General features: G+C 45.5%; 1 protein-coding gene across 2 annotated transcripts in view; it reads right to left on the reverse strand.

Moving 5' to 3' along the window:
- Positions 1 to 9980, reverse strand: part of RPS6KA1 (ribosomal protein S6 kinase A1) — a 67110-nt gene extending 57130 nt beyond the window's left edge. For both annotated transcript variants that reach the window (XM_039511193.1, XM_039511191.1), the window contains exon 1: positions 9782 to 9980. In XM_039511193.1, the coding sequence (XP_039367127.1) occupies positions 9782 to 9844 (63 nt within the window). In that variant the 5' untranslated portion in view covers positions 9845 to 9980. The remainder of the gene's footprint in view (positions 1 to 9781) is intronic.
- Between the last annotated feature and the right edge of the window lie 5182 nt (positions 9981 to 15162).

Raw genomic sequence — 15162 nt, forward strand, 5'->3', positions numbered from 1 at the left:
AGATTGGTGTCAAGCTTTCATAACACTTAACAAGAAGTGATGTTTTGCCCCTGTTTAATTCATGCCCTTTTAAAACAAGGCAGAGAAAACTTGCATTTATTGATCTCTGGTATGACAGCTTTTGGAGTGTGACACTAACCAAGTCTCACTTTAACACTACAGGGATTCATCTCTTACTGGTGCTCCACATCTGTCATGAAGTACTGTACACACACACACACACACACACACACACAAATATAGTTTTGAACTTCATGCATACCAGCTGGTGGTGAACTCCTGATAAAGAGTTTAGCACAGGGAAGAGTTGGCAGACTCAGCTCTTCACATACAAATTTAGTCTTCAAAGATAAGCGCAGGGAAAAACAGCTGGTAGTCTCCAAGCTGTACGTGATCCCCCTTTCTAGGAGAGCTATGCCCCGAGCAATACCTTGAATATGTGAATTTAGAGCCACTCCAATTCACAGCATGGCCATGTCAGTTACAGAAGAGAGCGAATCCCTGCCTGCTAGACTGACATTAGCCCTGCAATATTTACACCTATAGGGCCCAATTCTGATCTCACACCAGTGTAGTTCCAGTTGCCTCCAGTTTACCCTAGGGAGAGATCAGTCTCAGCCTGTGGTACAACCAGTTGCTTCTCTCAAGTGTGGACTTAAGCACATGCTTAAAAAGCTATTGACTTCAATGGTGAAAATCAAGCATGTACCTAAGAGCTGCCAGGAACAGGGATTACTCAGTTGGGGTTCGTGGAAAGACTTTGGCACCCTTGCCACATTCCTTAGCCTGAGCAGCTCAGGTAAGCAACATAAGAGAACACAAGAGCTGCCATTCTGGGTCAGACCATGCTCCATCTTGCCCACTATCCTGCGTGGGACAGTGGCCCGTACCAGGGCTTCAGGGAGTGTACAGACCAGGGCAATTACAGGGTGATCCACCCATCTTCCACTCCTGGTTTCTGGCAATCAGAGGCTTAGGGTTGCCCTGAGCATGGGGTTGTGTCTCTGACCAGCTTGGCTAATAGCCATTGATGGACCTATCTGCCATGAACGTATCTAATTCTTTTTTGGCCAAAAGTATAACTGGGTTCATCACAACACCCCATGGTAATGAGTTCCACGGGTTAGTTGTGCATTGTGTGAAAAAGTACTATTAGTTTGCATTAAACCTGCTGCCTGTTAATTTCATCGGGTGACCCCTGTTTTTTGTATTGTGTGAAATGCACTTCAATCTGGCCTATGCAGTCCAGTCGGTAAAACTGGTTCCCCTAGGCTGCAGCCAGCTCAATTGTCCTAGAGTGCTTCCTTTTGAATAGAAAACCATCCAGATTAATGACTCCCGACTGCTTTAGGCACAAGGATTTCTCTTGGCACCTTCTGGAATCCCAGTTCAAGATGGAGGTAAAACACAACATGACGGCCCAGCACCATTTACAGCCAAAATGGCATTTACAAATGGAGTTTGCAGTTTGATACAGATACATGCAGACATATACTTCTCAGTCACATCCACCAGTTATTCATGCAGCACCCAAAAAGGCGGTGTTAGATGTGGTTTAATAAGGACTTAGGGCCAGATTCCCGAAGATATCAGAGCTGCTTGTTCTAACTCAGCCGCTTAGAAAGGACCAAAACACGTTTTGTTTCCTCTCATACACTTGCGCAGTTTAAAGAATCAGAAGTATTTTCAACCATAAGTGGCCAGAGAAAAATAATGGTACCACTACGGAACCAAACTAGCAGAAGAACTAACTAAGCGTTTCCAAGAGATTACAGATGTATTGTTTAGGAGAAGCTGTCAGTGGCATTAGCCTACAAAGAATATTTAAGAAATGAAGTAAGATCTTTTTGTTGCATAGAGGAGAGTGCCTCCTTGCCCTGGCACCAGCGTAGAAGGGTGCTTGTGTTTATTGGCTCAGCTATTTCTGACAGACAATTAATAAGTCACTGTTCATTAAAATTCCAGCTTTGTAAGGGTTGTTTATGTATTTAAAAAATAAGTCTGACAAGAGGTGGAATGCCCATTTTAAATTGAAGTTCACATTTAATTAGCAGCCACTCAGAGGCTACTAAAGGCACATGCCAGGAGAGTGAACCGAGGTTCACGTGGGCCAAACTCTGCTTTCATTTGCACCCAAGCAATCCACAGTAACCGAAAACAGACTTTGGCCAACCTGAAACTCAGACGCCCTTAAATAGCCTCAGGAGGAGACACAAGGAGGTGAAGTGCAGTGGTTCTCAACCAGAGGTATGTATATCCTGGGGGGTACGCAGGGGTCTTCTAGGGGGTACATCAACTCATCTAGATACTTGTCTACTTTTACAACAGACTACATAAAAAGCAATAGCCAAGTCAGTACAAACTAAAATTTCATACAGACAATGACTTATTTATACTACTCTCTACACTGAAATGTAAGTACAATAGTTATATTCCAATTAATGTATTTGATAATTATACGGTAAAAATGAGAAAGTCAGCACGTTTTCTGTAACAGTGTGCTGTGACACTTTTGTATTTTTATGTCCGATTGTGTAAGCAAGTAGTTAGGTGAGGTGAAACTTGGGGTACGCAAGACAAATCAGACTCCCCAAAGGGGTACAGTAGCCTGGAAAGGTTGAGAGCCACTGACGTAGGGCACATGCGCTGCCCCCACATGTACTGGTATGTGAAGTTCTCCACAAGCACACCTGAGTGGAACACGCATCCACAACCACGCCGAGAAGAACATCTCTTTCTATTCTATCTAACAGGAGGAAAGCAAGAGAGTGTGGGTAAGGCACGTGACACCTGGGTGTGATACTCGGCTCTGCCACAGAGTTCCTTGGGCTTTGAGATCTTTGGATGGAAGGGACAATTGAATCACAAGGTTTCAAAGCACCGAGTGAGCTGAAGGAGTATTGTCTATCCCAGCAGCGTCTCCCCCTTTGACCCTATTGCCTCTTCCCGCTTCCTAAGCATTTGGCACGTACCCTTAAGTACCACATTTCTGACTTCCTCCTGTCAAACAGCACGGGTTCGGCAGAAAGCTATTTGTGATGGACTGTAATCCCGCCTGGGAGTGGTAGGGATGCTGGGAGAAATCAAAACAAAGCACACATTCCAGGGAGTGCTTTGCACGCACACACGTGCTTCCACTGGGAACCAAATTCATCCAACAAATGAGTCACTTTTCAAACTGCTGTGCAACTTAGCTTTGCTGGAAGAAGCCTGCACACTTTGAGCCAAGACTCCTCCCCCCCCCCCCCACAAAAAAACAACCCCAAAACCCTTTACTGCCTCACCTGGTGGTTTCCATTTAGATCTCTGTGACCCATCTGGAGTTATGTACATATCTCTGTCCTGACATGTATAGTAGTCATCTTCACAGGTAACATGCTGCAGTTTATTGCTTTATAAGTACACCTGAACAAATGTATGGGTTTTTCAGCTTCATCTTTTTGTCTTGTAAGAAACCTCTTTCAAGGCTCCATCCTACATACTATATACATACACAGCTAACCAGCTATATGTGGCACAGTCAAAGACAATCTAGGCAGAAAATTGTTCTCTTGTTTCCAAACATAAGGCTACCTGACTGCCCCACCCCAGGGTGACTCAGAAGAGAGCAGTGCTGGTGAGAGTGTCATAGGTATTGACCAGGCAGTGCCTGCTGCAAGAATTCCATTGTATGAGACTTGGCTCTTGAACTGTGAGTGTTGTGTATTAACAGGGGGCTGACACTGACCGGCCAGGAAGAGCAGTTCAAGCTACAGAAACTGCATCTCACGGGCATCTCTGCTGGGAGTCAGCAGTCTGTCTGCCCAACTTTTCCAGCAAGTGTTGCTCTGTGTCTGAGGAAAGTGCAGATTAAGAGGGTAATCTGACATGCCACCTGTAGCGTTGGTTTTAGTTGTCACTTGCTCCAGAAATACCCTAGTGCATCACTTTCAGAAACAAGCTTTGCAACTTGTGGCCTCTTTCATATATAGACTTTAACACCATAGAGGTGTCTGTTCAATACAATCGTCTATTAAGAAAGCAAATGTATATGGTTACATAACTCTCACCTAGGGCTGCACGTGGAGATGTTTATCTTAGGACATCTTGCTTTTTAAATCCCTTTAATTCCACATAATCCTTATTGCAACCAGAAAGCAACTGCCAGAACTGGACACGGTAACTATAGCTGCTCTGAATCAGAGAAGCAGGAAGAACTCCTCCCCTTTGGGTCATGAAAAATATGAAGCTCATTCTCTTATTGCCATTAAGACAATCAAGACATTTATTTCCTAACTAGAGCGTTCAGCAAAAGTAGAGCCTTGGACTACTGATAGATCTGTTTAGACACCCTGGTGCTATTTCTAAAGCTTTAAATTTCAACTGATCACTATACAGATGGCCATAAAATGTAACTAGACTAGGCAGAACTGGATTTTTTAAAAATCATTTCAGTGGATAATATTGATTCTTTTAAAGCATTTTTTCCAGTTATTGATTTAAATTTGTACAGTTGCATAAAATTATAGGGGGGGAAGTCAGATGATAATCTGATGACAGTAGATGTGGAGATTCAAAAAGTTAAAGCTTTATAAGCATTAACACACAAATTGTCAATATCACATGTCAAAATATACCAAGTAAATATCCTTAAATCAAACTAAGTTCTCAAGAAGAATTTCTTACTTTGCCTAGCTGTAAATATAGATTACTACACTACTGATGGAAATATTTTTTCATCTGTTTATGTTTGTATGGTGAAATTAATGTTTATCAACATTTACCTATAAAAATCTAATCCTTCTATGCCTAAACATAACTAGAATATTATATATCCATAAAGAACCTTCCCCACTCACTTCCATGAATGGTGAAACATTAAGTGCTGATGTACAAAATCCCAACTGACTCTCACTAATGAGAATCAAACCCTTCCTTCAAAAGTTTTTGGTACTTTGATATGCAACCTTTTTTGTTGCTAATTTTCTTTTAAATGGAATTTGAGCGTCTCTGCTGATTGTGGCTCCAGAAAGGAAAACGCCACAAAATAAAAAGACGCCCCACACAACACGGCATAGCCCAGGCGACGGACTGATGAATTGGCTGTGACACGCTGGAGAAACGTATTAATAGAGATTGAGATCACATAGCTTCCTTCTTTATCTTCTGATCACTGCACAGAGTTCCGCTAAGATGTTCACAAGAGACAAGTTAGCCATGGAGAACTTTTGCTCAGTAGAGAGAGGACATGTATTTATAATGGGCAAAATAATTCCAGTCTCAAGTGACGGTCAGTTAGACTGCTGTATATTTGCTTAATGAAACAAGAGTTTAGCGAAAAGCATTGCCTAGAATGGGCCTGCACAACATGTGGCCTGAGAGGCCGCATGCGGCCCGCGTGGGCTCACTGTGCGGCCCGCGGGGGGTGGGTAGGCAAGCGGCGGGTGAGGGAGGGGGGCTGAAGAGGCAGGCAGGCAGTGGCGGGGGCTGAGTAGGCAAGCCGGGGGAGTGGGGGGCTGAGGAGGCGAGCGAGGAGTCAGTGGCTGACCTGTTCTACTGATCTGGTCTGGCTCCCATCCCCTCTCCAAGGGTTGCAGCTGTCTGGAGGTGATGCCTTCCACACCTTCCTCATTCACACCTCATTCATTCAACAGGGCAATCGATTACAAAGTTGGGGGAAGATATTATTCTACCTCTAGCAAAAAAGACGTTTTTCTTTTACCTTAATTATACTACCTTAAGGGCCCGCTATAACATATTACCAAGGTTCAATACTGCTGTTTCAGTGGGGGCAGTGCTGGGGAAGGAGGGTTTGTTTCCGCGGGGTGGGCGGTGCTGGGGAGTATTTGGGGGGGGCTAGGTGGCGCTGGGGGGGGGGTGTTGTGTTTCGGTGAGGTTCGGCGGGGCCGGGGAGGTTCGGCCCTCAGCTGTTTTCTTTGGAGTAATATGGCCCTCGACGCTTTACGAATTGTGCAGGCCTGGCCTAGAAGTTGCTGGTCATTACTATGACAATTAAGTCACTCAGATTCATTTTCTACTGCTTGCGCTTTACTTCACCCACATTTCCTCATTATGTAAGCAATATTCTGATCAATGCAGAAAGCAGAAGAGGAACTGAAATATTTGTGAGGCTGAGTTTGGTGCGCAGGACTTCAGTGTTTCCCTTCTTGCCTCCAGCAGTGCATTGGTCTCACACACACACTTCCATCCACACCCCACAAAGCAGCTCCACCTTCTTCACTTCAACTTGCTGTGACAAACAGAACCAACTACCACCAGTCTCAAAAAAAAAAAAAAAAAAAAAAAAAGGGATTACTAATGCTTCTGGAGCATGAAAAAAACAATAGGTTTGATTCCTCCACGAACACTCCGATAACACCTCAGCTCCATGACTCAGAAAGCAAAGGTTTGCGGAAGCCCATTAAAAACCTTTGTGGCAAGGATCCCAGAGTAATTTACGTAACTGACGTTCCAGAAACGTCTCATTTCGCAGCTACGTTACCCTTCACAAGAAGGGCCAGCAGACCCTCGTCACCCTTTAATAACCTTTGAAGCCATGAGTCACATTCAGTCTTTCAAGCCTTCTCTACATTATGCAGCTATATAGATATTCTGCCAGGTTAGAGGGAATGTATTGGCATCTAGCACAGAAGATGGCAGCCAGACTTAAAGGTGAAACAAAACTTCACCAACACTATCCATTTTATTACACGGGATCCAGTGCCCATGCACACAACTCCTCAATTAGTTGGGATATTATCTTGGGAGTTGGGTTCTACATACAAGACACAATAACCCCAGAAGTTAAGGGACTAATTTTTAAAGGTGCTAAGAATCTGCTGGTCCCACTGATTTTATCTGGAGCTGTGGATACTCAGCACCCCAAAGAGGGGAGGGAAGGTGTGTGTGTGTTTGAGGGGCGGGGGGAGATGACAGAAAAAAAACAAAAACAAACAGGCCTTGAAACTTAAATGAAGCTACTAAAGAGGCAGTAGGTGAGAACACATTAGTCTTCTTATTCTCCCACTGTTAGAAACAAACTTCATAGATAGGACTGATTTCCAAACATACTGGACACACGACCTCCACCACAAACAAAAAAACCCAAGACAATCAGTTTCAGGTCAGCAGTATAACTCTAGTAATGTTGACAACGTCAGCAGACAGGCATGCAACACACAAAAGTGCAGTTTGTCCACAGGATTAGGCAGTAAATCCCAGTCCTGCCAGCAGCATCGCTTGTCATTGACGCTGGCATTAATTTTTCCTCCTGTTAAGAGTTACCTGATTACTAAATGCAATTATGAGGTCTTCCGAGTCCAAAAAAAAAAAAAAAATGCAGACTCAAAGCACCGTGGTATCTTACTACGGCACTGTCATCTTACAGATCTCAGTTACCTCACCACAAAAGTCAGCCCTGAAAGCACAGCATGATGGCAGGCCTCTTGATCAAATCATTGTGGAACAAGAAACTCCCTCCTCTCCCATCCCTGTACGCGCACATGCGCCTTGATGACTCAAAACTTTACAACAGATGCTATTAGTTCACTTCAAGATGAATCCTCTGTCTATCCATGCACCCCAGATGTTCTAAGCCCACAGTAGATGGAGACCCTTAGCACTGCTGCTAACCGGCATGGTGAAATATTGACCCAAAGCCTTGCAGGGCTTGGCTGGCAAAGAGAAGGGGCAGCTGTGACCAATGACATTCTCTTAACAGAACATTTGTTGTTATGGTCATTGCTCAGAGGTTTCAAGTCAAGTTTCTTTCTCTATCATGAAAGACCTATCAAGAGGCTAAATGTTAGGGACTGGTCAGCTTTAGCAGAACCTCAGCTGGTACCCCTGTGAGGTGGTGGGTAGGCAGAGTAGCACACATCTCAGCATAAAGGGAGAGCCTCAGGGCCTGAGAAAAAGACAAGCTGTAGAATAAAGGTGCTGGGTGTAGTTACCATTAGTAGGAGCTCAGTTTCATAGCACACAGCCATAGGTGATTCTTTAGTATTCAGTTTAAATGCTCCCCAAACTTGCACCTTTCCTTTTAAAAAATTGTACCATAAGCCTGCAACAATGCATGTCTATGGCACATGTAGTATCCTGTCCATCTAAACAAAGATTGAGTTACTGGGGGTGGGGGAGGGGAGAGGGAAGAGAGAGATTTAAGCAGGAAGGAAAGAAAAGTGTGTATGTGAGAAAGAAGTGTGTATACATGATAGAACACCTGGGAATTTTAAATGTATGCCCATCCTGGCAAACTGGATTAGAGAAGTGTCAGTGTGCATGCTTTGAAGGGGAAGCAGTGTAGTACTCTGAGGGGGTCATTTTGACTTGGGACTTTGAAGCTGGAACTGCGTTTTCATCCGTGTTTGGAAAAATCCTAGCACACTTGCGGCACCACTGCAATCTAAATAACAAGAGATTCAGAGATAAGGTGAGAGTTCCGGACTTCATTCTGTACTTCAGAGCATTTGTTAGGTTTAATTAGGCCCTTAAATGTTGGATAGACTGCAAGCTAGATACTCTCCGTCCCTTAAAAAAAAAAAAAGAGATTATCTGGGGTCGAATATAGCTTAAGGAGTGGTTAATACGCTGATCTGGCAGTTCATTACAATGCACTCAGTCTAGCAAGTATACTGGCGGATGGTTTTCCTACAAATCCTCAGGAAATGTGATTAGTTGTGCATGTGTAACATATGTATTACACACGTGAGAGATACAGGGAAGAGACACTTTTTAGGGAAGTTAATTCCTCTCCAATATTGAGAAAGTAATACAGGCAAGACACTTCTAAAATGTGGTTTAAAAGATGACAGTCGTACAGTTTGTTGTTTTTATTTGAAACTTGGAGAACTTCCCCGCCCCCAAGGACTTGGTACAAAAGATCGCTTGAGGACTGACACTATTCAGCACTAAGTTTTAGCCCAGGACTGGTTTGTACAACCCAGCTGTACACGCACAAGGGGTCAGCCCTGAGGGGCTCAGCTGCCTAAATATTGCAGTGTGATAGGCCAAATCAATGCAGCGGATTATGGATGCCAGCCTCAGGGCAGCACACAAAACCCACAGGATTACTGTGAATCTGCTTCTTTGCTTAAATAAAATAACTCACTCACTCACTCCTGGCTGTTCGAACCACTGAAACCCGCTTGCAGACATGTTGATTGGATCAGGTGAGAAGTCCCTGCCTTCCCCCATCCCCAAAAATGAATTTCTCAATTCCTTTAGCACAGGGTGGGGGCAGAGAGATGATCCAGAGCAGAGATCCTGGGTGCAGAATCCCTAATTGCATTCATCTGATCAATTATGGGATTTTTATGTCTTTAATTAGTAGGCAAGCCTACAGCGAGGCTTAGCTGCCATACTCTTCATCTGGGTGAGGTGGAGGAGGAGACCTGGGCACTTTCTTTGTTCAAAGGGAAACTTTGTGTGTGTTCGTATGTGGACACAGACACACAAACACACAGAGGCTCTTTCTCCTCGGCGCTGACCTCAGGGCTTTCAATGGGAGAGAAAAACATCCCTCCCACCAAACCTCTGGGATGTCGCCCAGCCTGGCCCTCCTGCCCTGGCTCAGACTCAGACCCGGACCCGGCGTGGGGCAGGCAGGCTCCCTTCAGCCCCTTCCCCGCAGTGCAGGCAGGAGTCCCGCTCCCGTCTCTGCCGCACAGGGGCTCCAATGGCTTCCCCGGACCCCACCATCCACTAGGGTAGGGGGCTACCTCCACCCCGGCCGGGCCCCAGCACCCTAGTGCAAGGGGGTACGGGGGGCTGTATGCCCCTCCCCCCTGCGCCCCCTCCTCACCTCCGTGTCCAGCTGCACCAGCTCCATGTTGGGCCATGGATCGCCCAGCTGGGCGAGCGGCATCCTGGCGGCTTCTGGCCCCGGGAGCGGCGGGCGGGCGGGCGAGCGGGGCTGGCTGGCTCCTTCCCCGGGCGCTGCAGGTGGGTCAGGCGAGACCGCGCTGGAGCTCCAGCCCGAGCTCCGCCGCCCTCGGCTCCTGAGCCAGCTCCGACCCGCCGCTCGCTGCCCCCATTGGGCACCGGCCTCTAGCGCCGGCCCCCTCCGCCCCATTGGCTGAGTGTCTCCGCGGGGAGGGAGGCAGGGAGGTTCCGCCCGGGCCCGGGGCGCTGCATTCCCGCTGCTCCTGCGGGGGCCGGGACTCGGGGCGCAGTCCCCGGACAAGGCGAGCCTGCTTCGAGAGGCCAACGCCCTGCCCAAGAGGGGTGCACTCAGTCCGCACCCCTCACAGATCCCCTCCTAGGGCCAGGGCAGGGCTGCCCCCCCAGACCCGCATCCCGAGGGGGTACAAATTCTCGCTCCTTCCCAGGTGCTCCCCGAATCCCACCTCTGCACCCCTGCTTCGGGTGTAAACAAAGTCTCATTCTTCCAAGGGGTACCTCAAAATCTGCCCGACCCGTGAAAATGTTCACCCCTTCCCAGGTGCCCCTCAAACGGCAGCATGGCCCAGAGACCCTCCCCTTAGCTGCCTTCGCAGTACCCCACAATACAGGACAGCGGGGTTCAATGAATGGCAACTTGGCAATCACGTGTCTCAAAGGAGGATGGTGCCAGTGCAAAGCAGTTCAGTTACTATGTGTCATGCTGCTGCATCAGGAGTGGCTAAAAAAATCCAATTCCTGAGCAAGATGAAGTCAGAGTGATTAACTACTGGAATTTACCAAGGGATGTGGTAGATTCTCCATCACCTGAAGTCTTTACATCAAGACTGGATGTTTTAAAAACAAAACCATCCTTGATTACAAGATTAAGGGCTTGATGCAGGAATTCCTGGTTAAAAATCTATGGTCCATGTTATACAGGAGGTATCATTGGTCTAGGTGATCATAATGGTGTCTTCTGGCCTTAAGATCTATGAATTTACAGACTTGGATGTGGGAGGAAAAGGAGAAATCCAGGTCAAGGAATAAAGTTATTGAGAGTGGAGGCAAACAAAGATCTAAATCAAAGAAGGAGATGGAGGATATATGAATATACTTACCCAGAAAAATCGCTTCTGTTGTCTTTCAAGAATTAGGCAGAAGGAAGTGGAGATGAAGCCTCAAGATTTCTTGGCCAAAATAGGCAGAGGGAGGCCAGATCGAATCAACGTGTCAGAAGATATGTACAGTTGAAGACATAAAACAGACCAGTATCTCAACATATGGTAACATGTCTTTAAAGACAAAGCTCAGTGCATAGGCATTTACATGCATTGTTTGAAAAGTAACACTGGTCAGTGACAGGATCTTTCCTAAGATATTCGAAAATAACTGAACACGTACAGAAGGTACCATATTCACAGGAGTCCTTGGATTCCTTACACCATAAAGCCAGTCGTGGTTTTGGATGGTTTGAAGTACTGTTTGTAACCAACTGTTATGTGTACATATTTCTACTGGTGAGGGAGATTTTCAAACGCACAAAAGGCAGCTAGATGCTCACTCCCACTGCCCAATTGGAGTGAGGTGCCCAACTGCCATGTGTGTCATGGAAAATCTCCCCCCCAAGCGTTAAGCTGAGTTGTATGCTGCCTTCATTGTATATAGAACATTGGAAAATAGTCCCACAAGAAGGACGTAGTGAGGTTAAATTAGTGGGAGGCAGTACAGGCTAGTGATTAGAGCAGGAGATGGGCAGGCCAATAATCTGGGTTCTGTTTTCTGAGTCTGACATTAACTCACTGTTCAACCTTGTGCAAGTCCCATTCTTCAGTTTCTCCATAAACTAGGGACATTGATACATATCCAGCTTTGTAGGGTTTATAGAGAGCTACTCAGATGACAGGTGCTTTAGGAATGTGAAGTATTAATTATAAATTGCTATTCTTATCTGCTATCCCGCCCAGTAGAAAAATGTAACATTCTGCTCCTTCTGTCCACCTTCTGCAAAAAAATATTTTTGTATTTCATTATAGAACTGTTTATTAAATAAACAATTTTTTAAAAGATAGGTACAGCTAAGGGTCAAACATAATAATGTGGGAGCTAAAAGTATTTTTCTATCGTTTGTTAAAAATCAGCAATGTACAAAGCACAAAAATATAGTTTCTGCCCCAAGGAGCTAACAATCTAAGGTCCCGATCCTGCATTCTCATTGGCCCGGGCAATTGACTCAAGGGGATCAGAATTAGGTCAGCACCGATCACTTTTGAAAATCCCACTTTTAATCTTCACAACAGGCCAGTGAGGTGGGTCCATATTATCATCTGTTGTACAGAAACTGAAGCAGAGAATTCCCCAAGATCATAGAGAGACATAGTGTCAGAACCAAGCTTAAGATTTCCTGGCTCCCAGTCCTGTGCTTTGACCACACCTCAGTACTGTAAATCCACAAGCCTGAGATGAAAGTCTTGTGGAGTACGAAACAGCCAGAATAGTACTAGTGAATTCTTGTTATGGACAATTAGGCCCCATATCAATTACTGTGAGAGCAAGTTGAGATGAGTTTTGTCTAGGATAATTTCATCTAACTTCACAGCTTTCTAGGAGTGCTCCTTGTTGCTTGATATGCATATGGCAGCACAGCTAGGATCATCCTCCAGCTGGTACAGAATTAAACCTGCTTTAAATAGCAATATTAAAGAGATAGCATCAATGCTGGAAGACCTAACATCTGACTTATTTTCCTTTCATTTGTTTGCAAAGTCCATGTAACTTTTAGTACTTTTTTATGTTCTTGAATTGTATCAGACTGACATATGATGAATGCAGACAGAAACATGCATGGCATGGGGCTTTCTAGCAGGATAGCAAAGTGGCTGTTTCCAACCCTCTAAGATCAAATCTAGGCCCCATGAAGCTGACCTTTGGCAATTCCACCATGGTGGCACTGGCCTTGATTCCTCCACACTTTAGGAATCACCCACCCTTGCATCCGAAGAAGTGGGTATTCACCCACGAAAGCTCGACTGCAAAACGTCTGTTAGTCTATAAGGTGCCACAGGATTCTTTGCTGCTTTTACAGAACCAGACTAACACGGCTACCCCTCTGATACTTGCCAGCCCTGGTGTTAAACTGAAGTGATATATTTAAGCCATTAAGGACAGAGAGGGCATTTCCCCCCAGTTGGCATGCAGAACTCCTATTGACTTCAAAGAGGAGATCTGCCTGGAAGACTTGCAATCATGTGGAGCAACTGAGGATATAACCTTGACCCAGGGGCGGCTCTAGGCACCAGCGGGCCAAGCGCCCGCTTGGGGCGGCATCCTGGGGAGGGCGTCATTTGGCTCCGGTTGAGCTCCCGCCGGCATGCCTGCGGCAGGTCCACCGGAGCCCGGGACGAGCGGACCTGCTGCAGTCATGCCTGCGGGAGCTCAACCGGAGCCAAATGCCGCCCTCCCCAGGATGCCGGAGCCGCGGGAAGAGGGGACCCGCCGCGGGACTGGGGAAGGGCGGCGCAGCGCTCCGCGCTGCTTGGGGCAGCCTACTTTGTAGAGCCGCCCCTGCCTTGACCCAGCTGCTGTGAATTTTTGGACCCAGAAATCATTATTGCTATTGTAAAGAGTGAAAATATGTTAAAAATAAAGTAGTCTCCTTTTGGTGAGTTAAAAAGTTGGCATGCACATGGCCCTGGATGGGGTGCTCTGTTTACAGCACTGGTATTTTTCTAGCACTGAATAGTGGTACAGTAATCAGTAAGAATGCAAGACAATTTTCAAGATTATTGTGGGAGGTTAATGGCCACTATCCAGAGGGATTCTATTTGAAACGCAGAGCAAAGTGTGTTGGAATTCAAGTAGAGAGATAGGGAGAGACTCCACTACTGACTCCATCCCCCAATGACTCTACTGAGATGCTGAAATGTGCTCATATTTCACAGCAGAAAGATTTGCAAGTTGACTGCATGCTTGACAAAAGACAGGAAATATTGAGCTTTATGGAAATGAAGATTTATTTAATTTGAAGGGAACAAAAAGATCCACACCCAGGGATGCCGAAGAGTCTAGGCAAAGTACCAAATCACACAAGCCAGTTTCACAGTAAAACTGTAAATTCAAGATTTTTTTTTTACTGAAAAATACATTGCATGAGTATTAGCACGATAGTGCTTGTGCTCTGTTTATTGTTTCATTTACACAAAGACCTCAAAGAACTTCGCAAAGGTGGCTATATAGTATCCCCAAATTAGATTAGATAACTCTCATAGCAATTCAGTGGCCGAGCTCGGCATAGAACACAAGAATCCTGAACCCAAGTCTGCTGCTGTAACCAATAGGCCACACTGCCTCCTGCAGTAGACAGCCCTGAAAGATACAGGAGACTGGTAACAGAATATGGAGCCTCATTATTAGGTTGCCAGGTGAGCCCAGGGCAATGGTGACTGAAAGTGTCTTCTTGATAGGTGAAATGAGGTAGTGGTCTCAGCCCAATTAGTATTTCCCAGTTAAAAGGCAGCTTCAGTGTTGGCACCCAAGAGAGCACAATGGCTAAATGAAGCTAAACAACCTTCTTCCTTTCCAAGTATTCTCTTCAGGTAATTGCGGAGGTCTTTGTTTGGGGGCAGAGTTATGGCTATGATGGAGACACAGAGGTCTCCAAAGCTCTCAAATGGTCCCTTTCACAGTTCACTGAAATTCACTGAAAAACTCAAAATGCTGCATTGCTGTTTGTTTTCTCCAGTTTCAAAATCCAAATCCTCTTCATTTACAGCAGGAGACATTTTAGCATCTGAAGCTGGCTGGCTTTTGGTTTATAAATGCGTTCCCATGCAGAGTGATTGTGATGTATGTGAAAGTTACATCCGTTGAAACAACAAACAACCAGCTTTCCCAAGCTTGGCCACAGGTACAGTTCTCCCCTTTGCATTAAAAGCTGTTTGATTTGCTGTCCCCTTTGTGATCCCTGTATAAGAATGCACAGACCACAGCTAATCAGCCTAGCTGCCTAGGAATAGTGATCCCCTGAGTCACCTTATCTGTCCGCTTCTCCTTTCTGGAGCCAAGATGCAACAGGAACATCTTTTTAACTGTGTGTTGTGCTAGATGATTGTATTGTAAGTTAGGAGGTGTACGGATAATATGTATCTCTTTATTCTCCCGTATATTTCTGTATTTTCTGAGACTCAGAATTGTATCCCTGTCTTCCTATATAATGTTTATTAGGCAGTCTCAGATCATTTTACAAACTTCAGGCCAGATCCCACCAGCCTTTACTCACACAAATAAATGTAATGGGATTGCAAG

The sequence above is a fragment of the Mauremys reevesii genome, linkage group 23, assembly GCF_016161935.1.
Source record: "Mauremys reevesii isolate NIE-2019 linkage group 23, ASM1616193v1, whole genome shotgun sequence".
In the NCBI taxonomy this organism is placed as follows: domain Eukaryota; kingdom Metazoa; phylum Chordata; order Testudines; family Geoemydidae; genus Mauremys; species Mauremys reevesii.